The following is a 16506-nucleotide window of genomic DNA, read 5'->3' on the forward strand; positions in this document are numbered from 1 at the left end:
CAATGGATGGACTGTGATGAACTGCCCTACTTGTGATTGTTGAGATTTTAAAAGTTTTATAACAATACTACACATTTTTTGGCAAGTGCTACAAATCTATTCACCTTTGCAGCTCCAGTAGGCGACTTTGTGTGGCCTGCACACACACATTCCAAACAAACATACACAAAAGTTTCAAGAGTGGGGGATGGAGTGGAAGATGGACAAATACATTAATGTGATTTATTTTCGCGGAATGGATGTACAGGACTGAGCGGCGGTTATATTTTGTACCGCTATGCGGTACATCTAGTTTATTTACATATAGTAGAAACAAAGACTTCCACTTGGATTGTGTTAAACACTTGGCCTCTATTATTGTGCTCATATCAGCAATATGGCAGTAGAATTTTAAACTTCCAGTTCTGGCTAAATCAAGACAAATCTTCAGCAAAACCACTCATGACCAGCAGCTTGAACAAATGATCTGACAACTTAAATTCCAAATACACTTTTTAATACACGCATTAAATGACACATTGGAATAAAGACGGAGTTGGAAAATAAAAGGTTTGGAGTAGGGCATCTACTGTTTTAGGGTGCAGTTGAAAAAGGTACTGATAGTACCTGTAATAAGTGGTTCATTGTTTTTGAAGTTGGGGAGCTGTAGAAGGTGCTTCTGTAGTTGGAGCAGTAGTAGTTGGAGCAGTAGTAGTTTGAGGGATTCTTCACCGACCTTAAGGATGCCTCCAGCAGCCTTTAGACCCATGACCCCAGTGGCCTCTAGACCGACGATGCATCCACTGTTGATTCTGTGGAGGAAGCTCAGCCGCTGTGGTAGGCGCTTCTGTAGTTTGAGGGGGAATATTCACAGGCATTACAGGGTAGTAGCCTCCAAAGAGGGGATTCATCCACTGTTGATTCTGTGGAGGAGGCTCAGCCGCTGTGGTAGGCGCTTCTGTAGTTTGAGGGGGAATATTCACAGGCATTACAGGGTAGTAGCCTCCAAAGAGGGGATTCATCCACTGTTGATTCTGTGGAGGAGGCTCAGCCGCTGTGGTAGGCGCTTCTGTAGTTTGAGGGGGAATATTCACAGGCATTACAGGGTAGTAGCCTCCAAAGAGGGAATTCATCCACTGTTGATTCTGGGGAGGAGGCTCAGCCGCTGTGGTAGGCGCTTCTGTAGTTTGAGGGGGAATATTCACAGGCATTACAGGGTAGTAGCCTCCAAAGAGGGGATTCATCCACTGTTGATTCTGGGGAGGAGGCTCAGCCGCTGTGGTAGGCGCTTCTGTAGTTTGAGGGGGAATATTCACAGGCATTACAGGGTAGTAGCCTCCAAAGAAGGGATTCATCCACTGTTGATTCTGTGGAGGAGGCTCAGCCGCTGTGGTAGGCGCTTCTGTAGTTTGAGGGGGAATATTCACAGGCATTACAGGGTAGTAGCCTCCAAAGAGGGGATTCATCCACTGTTGATTCTGTGGAGGAGGCTCAGCCGCTGTGGTAGGCGCTTCTGTAGTTTGAGGGGGAATATTCACAGGCATTACAGGGTAGTAGCCTCCAAAGAGGGGATTCATCCACTGTTGATTCTGTGGAGGAGGCTCAGCCGCTGTGGTAGGCGCTTCTGTAGTTTGAGGGGGAATATTCACAGGCATTACAGGGTAGTAGCCTCCAAAGAGGGGATTCATCCACTGTTGATTCTGTGGAGGAGGCTCAGCCGCTGTGGTAGGTGCTTCTGTAGTTTGAGGGGGAATATTCACAGGCATTACAGGGTAGTAGCCTCCAAAGAGGGGATTCATCCACTGTTGATTCTGTGGAGGAAGCTCAGCAGCTGTAGAAGGTGCTTCGGTAGTTGGAGCTGGAGTAGTGGATACAACTAGAGAGGCTTGGTCTGAGCTTGATGCAGGGCAGGAGAGGGTTACTGGATTGCCGTGCCACAACATCTGCAGCAAGTGGCTATTGCCCTGGAGGAAGATATAAAATAATGCAGTCATACAACTAGCTCAAAACTGAAACATGTCCCACATGAATTTAAATGCTACATAATTGCTTGGGGGTCCTTTCGCCCGACTACAGGAACACTTCACATAGGAGTGGCCATACCGGTTGTATATGTAAGGCTCTTGAACCGCCTTACATATACAACCAGTATGGCCACTCCTATGCTCACATATCGGTTTGCAAGGGACCAAATGGTATTCAAATTGTATGTAATTGTTACTATGTTCACGATTAGCCTCCATTCCTCTGGTGAGTTGATGGGACGTCACCCAGGAAAGCTTAACTGTAAATTCAAGCTACTGAAATCAATTCATGAAATGTACGCCAACAGAAAAGCCTGAAGAGGATAACAGACCAATACTAAAACAGGACACATCAAGAGACTGTTAAATGAGCTTGCTCCATGCAGACAATGCTAAAACTTCCTGCTATAGCAATGGAAACTTTATTCAACAATACCTTCTGTTAAAATAGATATCATAAACAAGCAAACTAAGGATTATTTTAACAGGCCTGCTTTCACAAATTTGTCACGTTCAAGTGGCTGAAAGACATTTCTTTATTCTATTTAAACTTTGCATTCTCTTGGTTTTGTTGTTGATTCACTATGAAATTTAATGCCAGAATTAAGGCATTAATAAGGTGTGAAAATATGGAGTTTTGTTTTGTAGTGATTGATGGCATCTCTATGGGCTAATGTTACTCCTACTCTGACAAAAATTAAAATAAAAAAAAATAAAATAAAAAATCCTCTGATGTGACAGGAAAACCATAGCCTACCTGTTTTATAACATCACAACCATCAAAAGTGGCGAGAAGCACGAGGCCCACCGCAGTCCTTTTCACAGAGTAGCCACACTCTCGACGTAGCTGGTGTAGTGAGAGAGGTGTGCCACCTGTTGAATAGAAAAAAAGAAAAGAATGTCTGGTCTCAAGCTATTGATGCAAACACTGCAAGTGAAAGGGCTGCAAGGAATCGGCTGAATTAGGCCACTAATGTCGACAGAGTTATTGTGTACACTGTAAAACAAAAACAAGTTATCCAATACTTTTCTTACCGCTGTCTAACTGGAGTGAAGAACATCCAGGGCCTTGTGCAGAGAACTTCATGAGGTCATTAGTACATAATAACTTTGGTCGCATACGATCCCAGGCCCTAAAGTCATGAGTGCCGCTTTGTCCACCCACCAGGCCTGGATCGTCGGCTTGAACGTTAACGGAGCCATCGTCTGTAGTGTTTTCTCCAACATATCGTCTCTCATAGTCCAGATTTCGACCCAGTGAAATATTCCCTGTGCCGAAAGTAATTGTCCCAGTTTGAATATTCTCAGACCTTGCCTCATGATGTGTCTCATCTTTTTGCACTATTTCAAGGCTTACACCGCATGTTTGGCCAATGTAAAGCCATAAGAGACACAAAAATAAAACACCCTGGTTTGGTTTAAGCCTCATATCTATAAAAGTGGTAGCCTACAAGCAGGGCGCTGTACTAGCCTTGCTCTCACAACTCTTTCAGTACCCTATATATAGGCCTACTCAATTAACACTAATTGAAATGAGACCAGCGACCAAGCGTCTGATCAGGCTGTAATTGACGATGCAGCTGAACACCTAAATAGTCTAGGCCTATAGGGCTCTGGGCCTACTCTTTAATTTCATTAACAGTTGAACAGATACAGCTGGCCTAATGGTTTTAGGAAGGCTACATCAATTACGCTGGACAAGTGGACAAGCTGTCTCAGTAAATTTTTTGTTAAGGAGCATATGCTAAATTTTGATATGGTTTGATCAGGCTGTGTAACTGTGAATGGGTATAGGCGCCTTATATGGCCTCTCAATGGTCAATCCGGGCTTACTTCATGCAGAGTTGTTTGTGTGTGAGTGCATGTATGTGTGCATGTTCTTGTGCATCTGTGTGTGTGCACGTACTTGTGTGCCAGTATGTGTGTCTGTGTGAATATCTGTGTGTGTGTTTAGGCATCTGTATGTGTGAGTGTGTGTGTCTAGATGTAACAAGTCTGCATACTAGAAGCTAAGAAGTCCTATTCATTTCAAAGAGTTTGAGTAGGAGGCTACTGATCTTAAAATCTTACTGGATCTAACATGAAATACATGAAACGACCAACAGAGGGCTCTTTACATCCATTTGCAACTGACAACAGAATTTCTAAAAAGCAGGCTAAGTATTAGGGCTGTCAATGTTGTTGAAAACATGTAATTGATTTAATTATATACTCTGTGATTAATTAATCTAATATATTTTTTGCTGTGAAAGTATTTTAAATATTTACATTCAAATGAATCATTGAATAATCAGCATTAGTGACACTAAAGTTCAAAAGCTCTTTTATTATTATTTTCACTGTTCAAATAATGGCCATAATAATCTATGACAGGGGTCTCAAACTCAAATGAGCTGGGGGCCACTTCGGCCAACGTCATCTGATTGGAGGGCCACGTCAGTCTTAAAGAATAATACAAAAAAGAACGGCTATTTCTGAAAATGCAATGTTTTTTTTTTAAATACTACACAAAACTGCAAAGAGAAAGTGCAAATCTTTTTATCTCTTTTTAGACACCTGTGCTAACAACCTTAGCTTATAAATAAAATAATGATAAGATATTAATACAAATGATAAAAAACAATAAGCATAAAAACAGGTATGTGTGTGTTTCACTCCAAATAAAAAAAATTCTTCTCATATCTTATTTAAACCTGAATCTTTGAGTATAAAAAAAAGTTTATGAATGGGGTAAATTTATCTAATTTGCCACTGGATGGCAAGCACCTCAAATTATGCACCTTTCAGTAAATACTGGATGCTGAACATATTTGAGCAGGTTTACAGGTTTTGTCATATTACCCATATACTGTATCAAATTAACAGGAAAACAGTAGGCCTAAGATGTAAACCAACAATAGTAAACTATTACTAGCCTATAACCACAAACTGTTATTATAGGCCTACAATAAAGTAGCCTGGTCAAATCGGTTCCTATCGTGGGTGACTTTGTTCTTCAGAGCCCTATTTTTACTACCCCTGCTGTCTGTACCACGTCCATCACGGACACTATCATCACGATTACCACTGCCACCTCCGGCTATGTTGGGCAGAGGGTCGAAATAAGCATGGTAGGGCCTATGCTTAGTGGACACTGTCGTATACACGCAAAGACTCCTCTCCATTCACAGACGCACCGTGACTATCACTGTCAATAGACGATCGATCATAATCTCCAAAAGGCAGATATTCTCCTTCAGAATCAGAATCTAGGTGAATAACATAGCCTACCCAAGACTTCATCACACGTGAACGTTTTTTCAACATTTGGTGTAGGTCTATTTCTGCTTCAATTTGTGCAAAACTATGGCCTGCATCGCTTCCGCGTCATTACAAACAAATGCACGTCTTCATGTTTCACGCGTGTAATACAAGTAGGCCTATTTCCTGAAAACCTTGTGCAGCAAATTTGGGCTTGAATCGAAGCTCTGGATGTCTAGCAACTGGTGGAGAAGAGTACAAATGGGATTTGTCACCGTACTTGGATCTATCGTCTATTTTAATCAGTGTTGTTGTGTTGTATAAAATTATCACTATGGTTTGTAGACATCATGATGAGAGAACGAGTTTGAAACTGTAAAGCATGTATTCATATAACCTCAATCATAATCAAGTAATACACTGAAGTTATTCCTAGCTAACATACTTTTATAACATTTTAAATATCAAGTTTAACTATTACTAATAACATAACGAAGCCATCCTACCAGAATGTGCACTCTGTATCCCGATGTCTCTTTTTGCTGCCCTGTGTGAGAGTTCTACCTTTGTTCGGAAGTGCGATCGTGCGATATTGAATTTTTGCACGGAACTCTGCCGGACTTTTGCGCCTTCTTTTTGGCTTCAACATTTATAATGGTGTATTTTTGTTACGTTGTAGGCAAGATGTTTGGACTTAATTTCTGGCCCGAGTCTGAATATCTGCCACGACAGTTGTTTGTCGCAATTAAAAATACCCTCAAGGGCCGAATTACGTTATTATTTTGACATTAGGCCGCGGGCTGGAATTGGGCCGGGCACGGGCCGGATTTGGCCCGGGGGCCAGAGTTTGAGACCCCTGATCTATGATATGACCTAATATGTACCTATAATTCAAATTCATTCAATGCTTCGGGAAGAAGTTTTTTTCACATACAAGGCATTTCAGGCCACAGATATAACCTAGGGGACACGATAAAAATCAATGTCAACACTATTTCTTTGCATTGATGTGTGACTTCAGAGTTGACGAACTCCGGTGATATGCAAATTCCTTGCTGCAGACTTTGCAGAGGACTTTATTTTAATCAATACTTTATTGTTGTCAACACCATCAGGCCGTTTTTTAAAAGTAAATGTTCCAAATCAGTGATCTAGGCAGCACATTCTTCTCTCTCCTTCGTTTTACAGTCTAGTGGTTACTGACTAGAACGGCTCGGGGTCCATTTTTTTTCTCAAATTAATTAATCAAAATTAATCAGTTATTTTGACAGCCCTACTAAGTATACTAGTAAAAGAACAATGCCACTTTTTGCCATAAAGTAACACAGAGGGGCATGACACAAAGACACAGGCGCATCTGGTTGTATCTAATTTATCCTGTAGAAAACAAATAGCATTATTTTTGCTGTGTGCAAAGTCAACACTATTCATGTCTTCATGGTGTATTTCAGAGAACACTGGAAAACCTACAGTACATATTCAGGTATGGCTAATTACATATGTGATGTTTTACAGTGTGGCTATATTTCACATTGTGGTGAGGCTTGCAGCGGCCTGTTCTTTATCAAGGGCCCAGCACGCAAAGGCAGAGTGAGCTATTTTTAAGTATTTTGTCAGACCTCTCCCAATGCAACTACATTAAGCACATGGATCGGTTTAACAAATATATTGATAATGTGAACTCGGAACCACTGACATCCAACCGATAATACCACAGAGGTATATCCCTGAGAGGGCTGAGGGATTGGTGATTAGCGATAGTGGTTGGTACACGTCACCCATGCTTACTTAAGGCCAAAGGACATCCAGCAGGCTTAATGCATTCTGTGGGGATTATGTTTAAACTCTGTAGAGTATCCCTTAACCCCCAAACTGACCTAAGACACTCAAAGGCTCCTAGTTCCATGTACATTTTAATTTAAACTAGGTCAATTTGTTTATTATTATGACCGCTGATTGTCAATTTTTTTTTTGTTTTGTTTTGTTCCCCCCCCCACACCCACACCGTCCGTCATCTACTTCCTGAATTTTTGGTCAACGATACCCGGGACACCGAAACACCGGGGCACATGACAGTGTTTCCCCTACAGTGTATTTAACAGCGGCGCAGCGCCGCTGCAACATAATATCAGAGATTCACTTAACACACTGTAAAAGCACAACGGCCAACGTCATCTCGAAATTGTTTTCTGAAAGTCTTGAGTAAGTTAAGTGCATCAAATCCGCACTTAGCCTCTCATTATTCAGGACATATATGCGGCATGATGTGTCAGGTGATTACAAGCCCAAAGACAAGTCTGCAGCCCATATGGATAGCCTACGTTCTGAACACGGTTACATTGTTTAGCTATCCGACTGATGGGGTCTTGCTCCGCCACAGTGTAGCCTATGGTGTCATCGTTCACTTGTAGGTTACACAATAAATAGCCTACTTATAGACCTGGTGACAATAAAAAATGATATTAGTTATATTTCATCACGAAGCTGTTTGTATGCCGTGAATTCGCTTGTAGCCTATGCCATATGTTAAGCTTGAGCAATTCCTCTGATCCAAAGCCTGCTTTGACACATTGACACTAATGTGAAACATGCATCCTCCTCTCCTAGCCTACATCAAATAAAAGAAACCAATTCATGATTACCGAAATGAATTTAACATGGGGGGAACAAAGTTTGTTGCGATTTAGCCTACTGTTGTGATGCGGCTCTTTCTGCTGATTGGATTTACGTCCGGTGTCGTCAACTCTGAGAACTCTTGCTCCGGCTGACAATTTTATCCAGAGAGCTGATTTCCCAAAGATGAGCCTCCATCAACATTCAACGACAAATTATTAAAACGTAAGTAATGCAATAGAGTAAACCAATGTGCTACAAGGTGTATGGTCTTAACGTTAGTTGTAGCCTAGACTTGTAACGTTAGCGTAGGGCTACATGTAATGTTTGCATGGGAAAGCTAGGCGAACACAGTCTATGCCTGTTTAAACTTTCTGATAGTTAAAGGAAATATGAGCATATGTTGGCATATACGTATAGCCTAAATTCTGTCCACTTAGCTATAATAGGCTATCACAAACAGACCTTTTCTACGTTTGCGGCATTAGACATAGGAGCCTACATTCTCTTATCAGAAAGACGTGTTCTCATAACTTCAGCGTTCTCTTGACGGTGAGACGAACGGTCGCACTTCAATCAAGTAGCCTAGGTCCTTTTCGAGTTAATTGTGAGTGAGTTGTATGGTAACTGTGGGAGTGATGTAGAAGAAAAGTGAGTATTTACTTTTTTATACGTGTGTTTGTTGTTTTGGGACTGAGAAATAGACTACAAGGAGAGCATCTGGCTACGTGCATGCGTGTCAGCATTAATGGCCCCCCAACAATTCAATTCAATTACCAAAGAGCCTTAGAGATGTTCTTTGAAAAGCCCAGACAAATTAAGTGCTCGCAGATTGGGTGTGGCCTTTGCCATTAAGACAAATTTAAATAAATTGTAAATAATCTTTTTCTGGGTTGTGCCATTTCATTTTTATGAATTGTGCCATAAATTGTGCCTGGGTTGTGCCATCATTTTTAACCAATAATGTAAAAGAAAGCTGAAAATGTCCACAAAAGAAATAAATAAATAAATTAACCCCCCCCCCCCCCAGTAATAGCACCGCTGCTGGAAAAATTTCTAGGGGAAACACTGCATGAAATTTGGTGGGTATGTAGCCCCACTAGACTTTTACGGAAAAATTTCGTTTGGTCCCCGGGGGCCACTCCCCCTCCGCGCTGGGTCCCCCGAAACCCCAAAAATGCAGTTTTTCCTAAATAACTACCTGAACCGTGGCACCGAGGATGAAGAAATTTTTATGGTATGTTGGTCTCAAGGGCCCAAACAACCTAGCCCATAATCACTCATTTGTGATTTGCACCCCCCCCCCCCCCCGGTAAAAATGAAAATGCAATATCATTCTGCTTTAATCGCCCCTCTCTTCAGTTAAGATGTTCAGAACTGCACCAAATTTTATGTGTATGATTAACCTGGCATTCTCTGGGGGTATGCCAAGTTTCGTAGAATTTCATCCATGGGGGGGGTCTAAAAAAATAATTTAAGTTATGTGTACATTTAGTGACTGTACACTCATTGGCCTGTAGATGGTGGTGCACACAATTACACACACACACAGGCACACACATACTATCGGTATCGGCAATTAGAACGGCCGATACATAATTACAAATTCAGTAGGATTAAAGGAAAACCAAATATTCATCATCATCATGGCTGCATTTCCAGTATTGGCGATACGTAGTCGTTTGTCCACCAGATGGCGCATCGTTGCAGTGAGACGTCATTTTGTTGGAAGTTAATCTAAAGTGGGTTGGAAAAACAATGGACGCTTCCTACAAGGACTGTAGTTTACCGCAGAGAACGTCTAATAAGGATAGGACGATTTTCACATGAAATGTAATTCCCATTTCTTCTTGAAGCCGAAATAAATCTGAGAATGTTTATCGGACATGCTTGTTTTTTACTGCAGGTACGTTAATCTTATAATGTCAATAGCTATAGGACCTAGGTACAATAATGTTACCGTTAGCATTGGTTGAGTGATGGAGGCCAATTTGATTGCATTTGTAGAAAACTACGCGGTTATACCAAGCAAATTGATAGCAGCACTAATTGTATCTTTCGACTGTCATCTCATTTGCTTATGACAATAACCTAGGCTACTAACAGGAGCTAAGTGAGTTAGCCACAACACGTTCGCTACGTGATGGTTTTTTAATGGAAAATATATAGGCTACCTGAAAGATAACCTGTCTATGATGCATCCTAAACACCGGGCTGGGACATTTCTGCTCAAAGTCTCAAAAAGCATCTGAGTCAACATTCATTCCCAAACACCCATATAGGCTACTTCAATCCTCTATTTTCAAAGGTGATTCAAGTAAGGAAGAGCATGGCCCAAAGTAAAGTAACTAGGACTGAAACTATATAAATTCGTCAAAGTGAATAATTTGTGTCAACTCGCCGCAATGTAGATTTATTAACGCACCCGTGATGATCTACATCTCCATTTAAACCAAATGTTTTAGAGCGCACGTTGAGAGATGTATCCAGGGCAGGGCTGTACCTACATTTGTTGAACGTGCTACAAAAATCATTCTTTGCGATGGATGATTTAGTACCAACGTTACACCGGTCCGATACAGTTTTGCCTATGGCTACCGTGAGACTGAGATGCTTTTTGTTTGTTCGAAGTGCGTGTTTAGGGTGTGAGAGGGGAGTCGATGTGCTTTGATTCCAGCTTGGTAGTTGTAGTCTATGCGATTAAAAAACACGTGTGTGTGAAGTATCCAAACAATGATAACGTTTTCATTATGGCTGCTTTAGCCACAGACCTTGAGCTACTGTACAGTGGGTTGGGTTCCATTTAGAAGTGTCCACTTCATTTGCGCTTTCCGTGATTAACACCGCTGCGTGAAATGTATTACTACTGATATGCAAAACTATTAACTTTTCGCCAAGAGGTGGCAGCTTAAGTCCGCTTGATACTGTAAGCCATTGGTTCCCAAAGGAGATTTTATTTGGGTCGCCAGCATAGCCTAGTGACCATTTATGTTGTGTAATAGGCCTAGCATAGGGCCTACCTTATATAGTTTAACAGTCACGGTTATGTCATAACTCCTCTATGCATTTTTGCATTTAGAATAGCTCTGAAACCGGGGGGCGAACACGTCGCAGGGGGGGGAATCGCAAAATTAAACAATATTTCTATCGGGTGTCTACCATGGACTATAGGCTGGGTGAACTCAGCCTGATCTGCCGGCAATTTCTTTTTCGATATCTTAAAAGATTGAGCTTGGTCTGGCGAAAGCCAGACTAACCATGGACCTCATAGTTGCAAAATGCAAGGGAACATGAATCTGCCTATTATTTGCACGAACAATAACGGACGGTAGCTCAACTTGGCCCGTTAAAATGTGTATGAACAGTCTAGCAACGCATTTCATGAAGGCCCTTTTGTGCATTGACAATAAAGCTGAATATCATATGAACTAGATGACTAAACTTATGCATATGTAGAAGAAGAAACAGTCACAAAAATCCATGACCTCTCTTGATGGCTGTTGAAAAAACTGCATGGAACTGACAGGGATTGTTTTGTTTAATAATAAATAAATTATGCTGCTACCTTCTGCTTTTCCCAAATACAATGTAGCCTACAGGTGTACCCTTCATCAGTCCAGTTGCAATGGATGGACTGTGATGAACTGCCCTACTTGTGATTTAGAGATTTTAAAAGTTTTATAACAATACTACAAATTTTTTGGCAAGTGCTACAAATCTATTCACCTTTGCAGCTCCAGTAGGCGACTTTGTGTGGCCTGCACACACACATTCCAAACAAACATACACAAAAGTTTCAAGAGTGGGGGATGGAGTGGAAGATGGACAAATACATTAATGTGATTTATTTTCGCGGAATGGATGTACAGGACTGAGCGGCGGTTATATTTTGTACCGCTATGCGGTACATCTAGTTTATTTACATATAGTAGAAACAAAGACTTCCACTTGGATTGTGTTAAACACTTGGCCTCTATTATTGTGCTCATATCAGCAATATGGCAGTAGAATTTTAAACTTCCAGTTCTGGCTAAATCAAGACAAATCTTCAGCAAAACCACTCATGACAAGCAGCTTGAACAAATGATCTGACAACTTAAATTCCAAATACACTTTTTAATACACGCATTAAATGACACATTGGAATAAAGACGGAGTTGGAAAATAAAAGGTTTGGAGTAGGGCATCTACTGTTTTAGGGTGCAGTTGAAAAAGGTACTGATAGTACCTGTAATAAGTGGTTCATTGTTTTTGAAGTTGGGGAGCTGTAGAAGGTGCTTCTGTAGTTGGAGCAGTAGTAGTTTGAGGGATTCTTCACCGACCTTAAGGATGCCTCCAGCAGCCTTTAGACCCATGACCCCAGTGGCCTCTAGACCGACGATGCATCCACTGTTGATTCTGTGGAGGAAGCTCAGCCGCTGTGGTAGGCGCTTCTGTAGTTTGAGGGGGAATATTCACAGGCATTACAGGGTAGTAGCCTCCAAAGAGGGGATTCATCCACTGTTGATTCTGTGGAGGAGGCTCAGCCGCTGTGGTAGGCGCTTCTGTAGTTTGAGGGGGAATATTCACAGGCATTACAGGGTAGTAGCCTCCAAAGAGGGGATTCATCCACTGTTGATTCTGTGGAGGAGGCTCAGCCGCTGTGGTAGGCGCTTCTGTAGTTTGAGGGGGAATATTCACAGGCATTACAGGGTAGTAGCCTCCAAAGAGGGAATTCATCCACTGTTGATTCTGGGGAGGAGGCTCAGCCGCTGTGGTAGGCGCTTCTGTAGTTTGAGGGGGAATATTCACAGGCATTACAGGGTAGTAGCCTCCAAAGAGGGGATTCATCCACTGTTGATTCTGGGGAGGAGGCTCAGCCGCTGTGGTAGGCGCTTCTGTAGTTTGAGGGGGAATATTCACAGGCATTACAGGGTAGTAGCCTCCAAAGAAGGGATTCATCCACTGTTGATTCTGTGGAGGAGGCTCAGCCGCTGTGGTAGGCGCTTCTGTAGTTTGAGGGGGAATATTCACAGGCATTACAGGGTAGTAGCCTCCAAAGAGGGGATTCATCCACTGTTGATTCTGTGGAGGAGGCTCAGCCGCTGTGGTAGGCGCTTCTGTAGTTTGAGGGGGAATATTCACAGGCATTACAGGGTAGTAGCCTCCAAAGAGGGGATTCATCCACTGTTGATTCTGTGGAGGAGGCTCAGCCGCTGTGGTAGGTGCTTCTGTAGTTTGAGGGGGAATATTCACAGGCATTACAGGGTAGTAGCCTCCAAAGAGGGGATTCATCCACTGTTGATTCTGTGGAGGAAGCTCAGCAGCTGTAGAAGGTGCTTCGGTAGTTGGAGCTGGAGTAGTGGATACAACTAGAGAGGCTTGGTCTGAGCTTGATGCAGGGCAGGAGAGGGTTACTGGATTGCCGTGCCACAACATCTGCAGCAAGTGGCTATTGCCCTGGAGGAAGATATAAAATAATGCAGTCATACAACTAGCTCAAAACTGAAACATGTCCCACATGAATTTAAATGCTACATAATTGCTTGGGGGTCCTTTCGCCCGACTACAGGAACACTTCACATAGGAGTGGCCATACCGGTTGTATATGTAAGGCTCTTGAACCGCCTTACATATACAACCAGTATGGCCACTCCTATGCTCACATATCGGTTTGCAAGGGACCAAATGGTATTCAAATTGTATGTAATTGTTACTATGTTCACGATTAGCCTCCATTCCTCTGGTGAGTTGATGGGACGTCACCCAGGAAAGCTTAACTGTAAATTCAAGCTACTGAAATCAATTCATGAAATGTACGCCAACAGAAAAGCCTGAAGAGGATAACAGACCAATACTAAAACAGGACACATCAAGAGACTGTTAAATGAGCTTGCTCCATGCAGACAATGCTAAAACTTCCTGCTATAGCAATGGAAACTTTATTCAACAATACCTTCTGTTAAAATAGATATCATAAACAAGCAAACTAAGGATTATTTTAACAGGCCTGCTTTCACAAATTTGTCACGTTCAAGTGGCTGAAAGACATTTCTTTATTCTATTTAAACTTTGCATTCTCTTGGTTTTGTTGTTGATTCACTATGAAATTTAATGCCAGAATTAAGGCATTAATAAGGTGTGAAAATATGGAGTTTTGTTTTGTAGTGATTGATGGCATCTCTATGGGCTAATGTTACTCCTACTCTGACAAAAATTAAAATAAAAAAAAATAAAATAAAAAATCCTCTGATGTGACAGGAAAACCATAGCCTACCTGTTTTATAACATCACAACCATCAAAAGTGGCGAGAAGCACGAGGCCCACCGCAGTCCTTTTCACAGAGTAGCCACACTCTCGACGTAGCTGGTGTAGTGAGAGAGGTGTGCCACCTGTTGAATAGAAAAAAAGAAAAGAATGTCTGGTCTCAAGCTATTGATGCAAACACTGCAAGTGAAAGGGCTGCAAGGAATCGGCTGAATTAGGCCACTAATGTCGACAGAGTTATTGTGTACACTGTAAAACAAAAACAAGTTATCCAATACTTTTCTTACCGCTGTCTAACTGGAGTGAAGAACATCCAGGGCCTTGTGCAGAGAACTTCATGAGGTCATTAGTACATAATAACTTTGGTCGCATACGATCCCAGGCCCTAAAGTCATGAGTGCCGCTTTGTCCACCCACCAGGCCTGGATCGTCGGCTTGAACGTTAACGGAGCCATCGTCTGTAGTGTTTTCTCCAACATATCGTCTCTCATAGTCCAGATTTCGACCCAGTGAAATATTCCCTGTGCCGAAAGTAATTGTCCCAGTTTGAATATTCTCAGACCTTGCCTCATGATGTGTCTCATCTTTTTGCACTATTTCAAGGCTTACACCACATGTTTGGCCAATGTAAAGCCATAAGAGACACAAAAATAAAACACCCTGGTTTGGTTTAAGCCTCATATCTATAAAAGTGGTAGCCTACAAGCAGGGCGCTGTACTAGCCTTGCTCTCACAACTCTTTCAGTACCCTATATATAGGCCTACTCAATTAACACTAATTGAAATGAGACCAGCGACCTGATCAGGCTGTAATTGACGATGCAGCTGAACACCTAAATAGTCTAGGCCTATAGGGCTCTGGGCCTACTCTTTAATTTCATTAACAGTTGAACAGATACAGCTGGCCTAATGGTTTTAGGAAGGCTACATCAATTACGCTGGACAAGTGGACAAGCTGTCTCAGTAAATTTTTTGTTAAGGAGCATATGCTAAATTTTGATATGGTTTGATCAGGCTGTGTAACTGTGAATGGGTATAGGCGCCTTATATGGCCTCTCAATGGTCAATCCGGGCTTACTTCATGCAGAGTTGTTTGTGTGTGAGTGCATGTATGTGTGCATGTTCTTGTGCATCTGTGTGTGTGCACGTACTTGTGTGCCAGTATGTGTGTCTGTGTGAATATCTGTGTGTGTGTTTAGGCATCTGTATGTGTGAGTGTGTGTGTCTAGATGTAACAAGTCTGCATACTAGAAGCTAAGAAGTCCTATTCATTTCAAAGAGTTTGAGTAGGAGGCTATTGATCTTAAAATCTTACTGGATCTAACATGAAATACATGAAACTACCAACAGAGGGCTCTTTACATCCATTTGCAACTGACAACAGAATTTCTAAAAAGCAGGCTAAGTATTAGGGCTGTCAATGTTGTTGAAAACATGTAATTGATTTAATTATATACTCTGTGATTAATTAATCTAATATATTTTTTGCTGTGAAAGTATTTTAAATATTTACATTCAAATGAATCATTGAATAATCAGCATTAGTGACACTAAAGTTCAAAAGCTCTTTTATTATTATTTTCACTGTTCAAATAATGGCCATAATAATCTATGACAGGGGTCTCAAACTCAAATGAGCTGGGGGCCACTTCGGCCAACGTCATCTGATTGGAGGGCCACGTCAGTCTTAAAGAATAATACAAAAAAGAACGGCTATTTCTGAAAATGCAATGTTTTTTTTTTAAATACTACACAAAACTGCAAAGAGAAAGTGCAAATCTTTTTATCTCTTTTTAGACACCTGTGCTAACAACCTTAGCTTATAAATAAAATAATGATAAGATATTAATACAAATGATAAAAAACAATAAGCATAAAAACAGGTATGTGTGTGTTTCACTCCAAATAAAAAAAATTCTTCTCATATCTTATTTAAACCTGAATCTTTGAGTATAAAAAAAAGTTTATGAATGGGGTAAATGTATCTAATTTGCCACTGGATGGCAAGCACCTCAAATTATGCACCTTTCAGTAAATACTGGATGCTGAACATATTTGAGCAGGTTTACAGGTTTTGTCATATTACCCATATACTGTATCAAATTAACAGGAAAACAGTAGGCCTAAGATGTAAACCAACAATAGTAAACTATTACTAGCCTATAACCACAAACTGTTATTATAGGCCTACAATAAAGTAGCCTGGTCAAATCGGTTCCTATCGTGGGTGACTTTGTTCTTCAGAGCCCTATTTTTACTACCCCTGCTGTCTGTACCACGTCCATCACGGACACTATCATCACGATTACCACTGCCACCTCCGGCTATGTTGGGCAGAGGGTCGAAATAAGCATGGTAGGGCCTATGCTTAGTGGACACTGTCGTATACACGCAAAGACTCCT

The 16506-nt window shown here is 41.4% G+C and overlaps 2 protein-coding genes across 2 annotated transcripts; both read right to left on the reverse strand.

Annotated features, from left to right (window-relative positions):
* Positions 1 to 479: 479 nt before the first annotated feature.
* LOC121712256 (leucine-rich repeat extensin-like protein 2) lies at positions 480 to 3378 on the reverse strand. Its single transcript, XM_042096386.1, has 3 exons — positions 3039 to 3378; positions 2761 to 2876; positions 480 to 1943 (listed from the first exon to the last, which is right to left on the reverse strand). The coding sequence occupies exons 1-3, from the start codon at positions 3121 to 3123 to the stop codon at positions 717 to 719; spliced, it is 1428 nt and encodes a 475-aa protein (XP_041952320.1). The 5' UTR covers positions 3124 to 3378; the 3' UTR covers positions 480 to 716.
* Positions 3379 to 11957: 8579 nt separating this feature from the next.
* LOC121712258 (leucine-rich repeat extensin-like protein 2) lies at positions 11958 to 14836 on the reverse strand. The gene is made up of 3 exons (XM_042096388.1): positions 14391 to 14836; positions 14113 to 14228; positions 11958 to 13295 (listed from the first exon to the last, which is right to left on the reverse strand). Exons 1-3 carry the CDS (start codon positions 14782 to 14784, stop codon positions 12180 to 12182), a joined length of 1626 nt encoding a protein of 541 aa, XP_041952322.1. The 5' UTR covers positions 14785 to 14836; the 3' UTR covers positions 11958 to 12179.
* Between the last annotated feature and the right edge of the window lie 1670 nt (positions 14837 to 16506).

The sequence above is a fragment of the Alosa sapidissima genome, chromosome 6 (genome assembly GCF_018492685.1).
Source record: "Alosa sapidissima isolate fAloSap1 chromosome 6, fAloSap1.pri, whole genome shotgun sequence".
NCBI classification, from domain to species: domain Eukaryota; kingdom Metazoa; phylum Chordata; class Actinopteri; order Clupeiformes; family Clupeidae; genus Alosa; species Alosa sapidissima.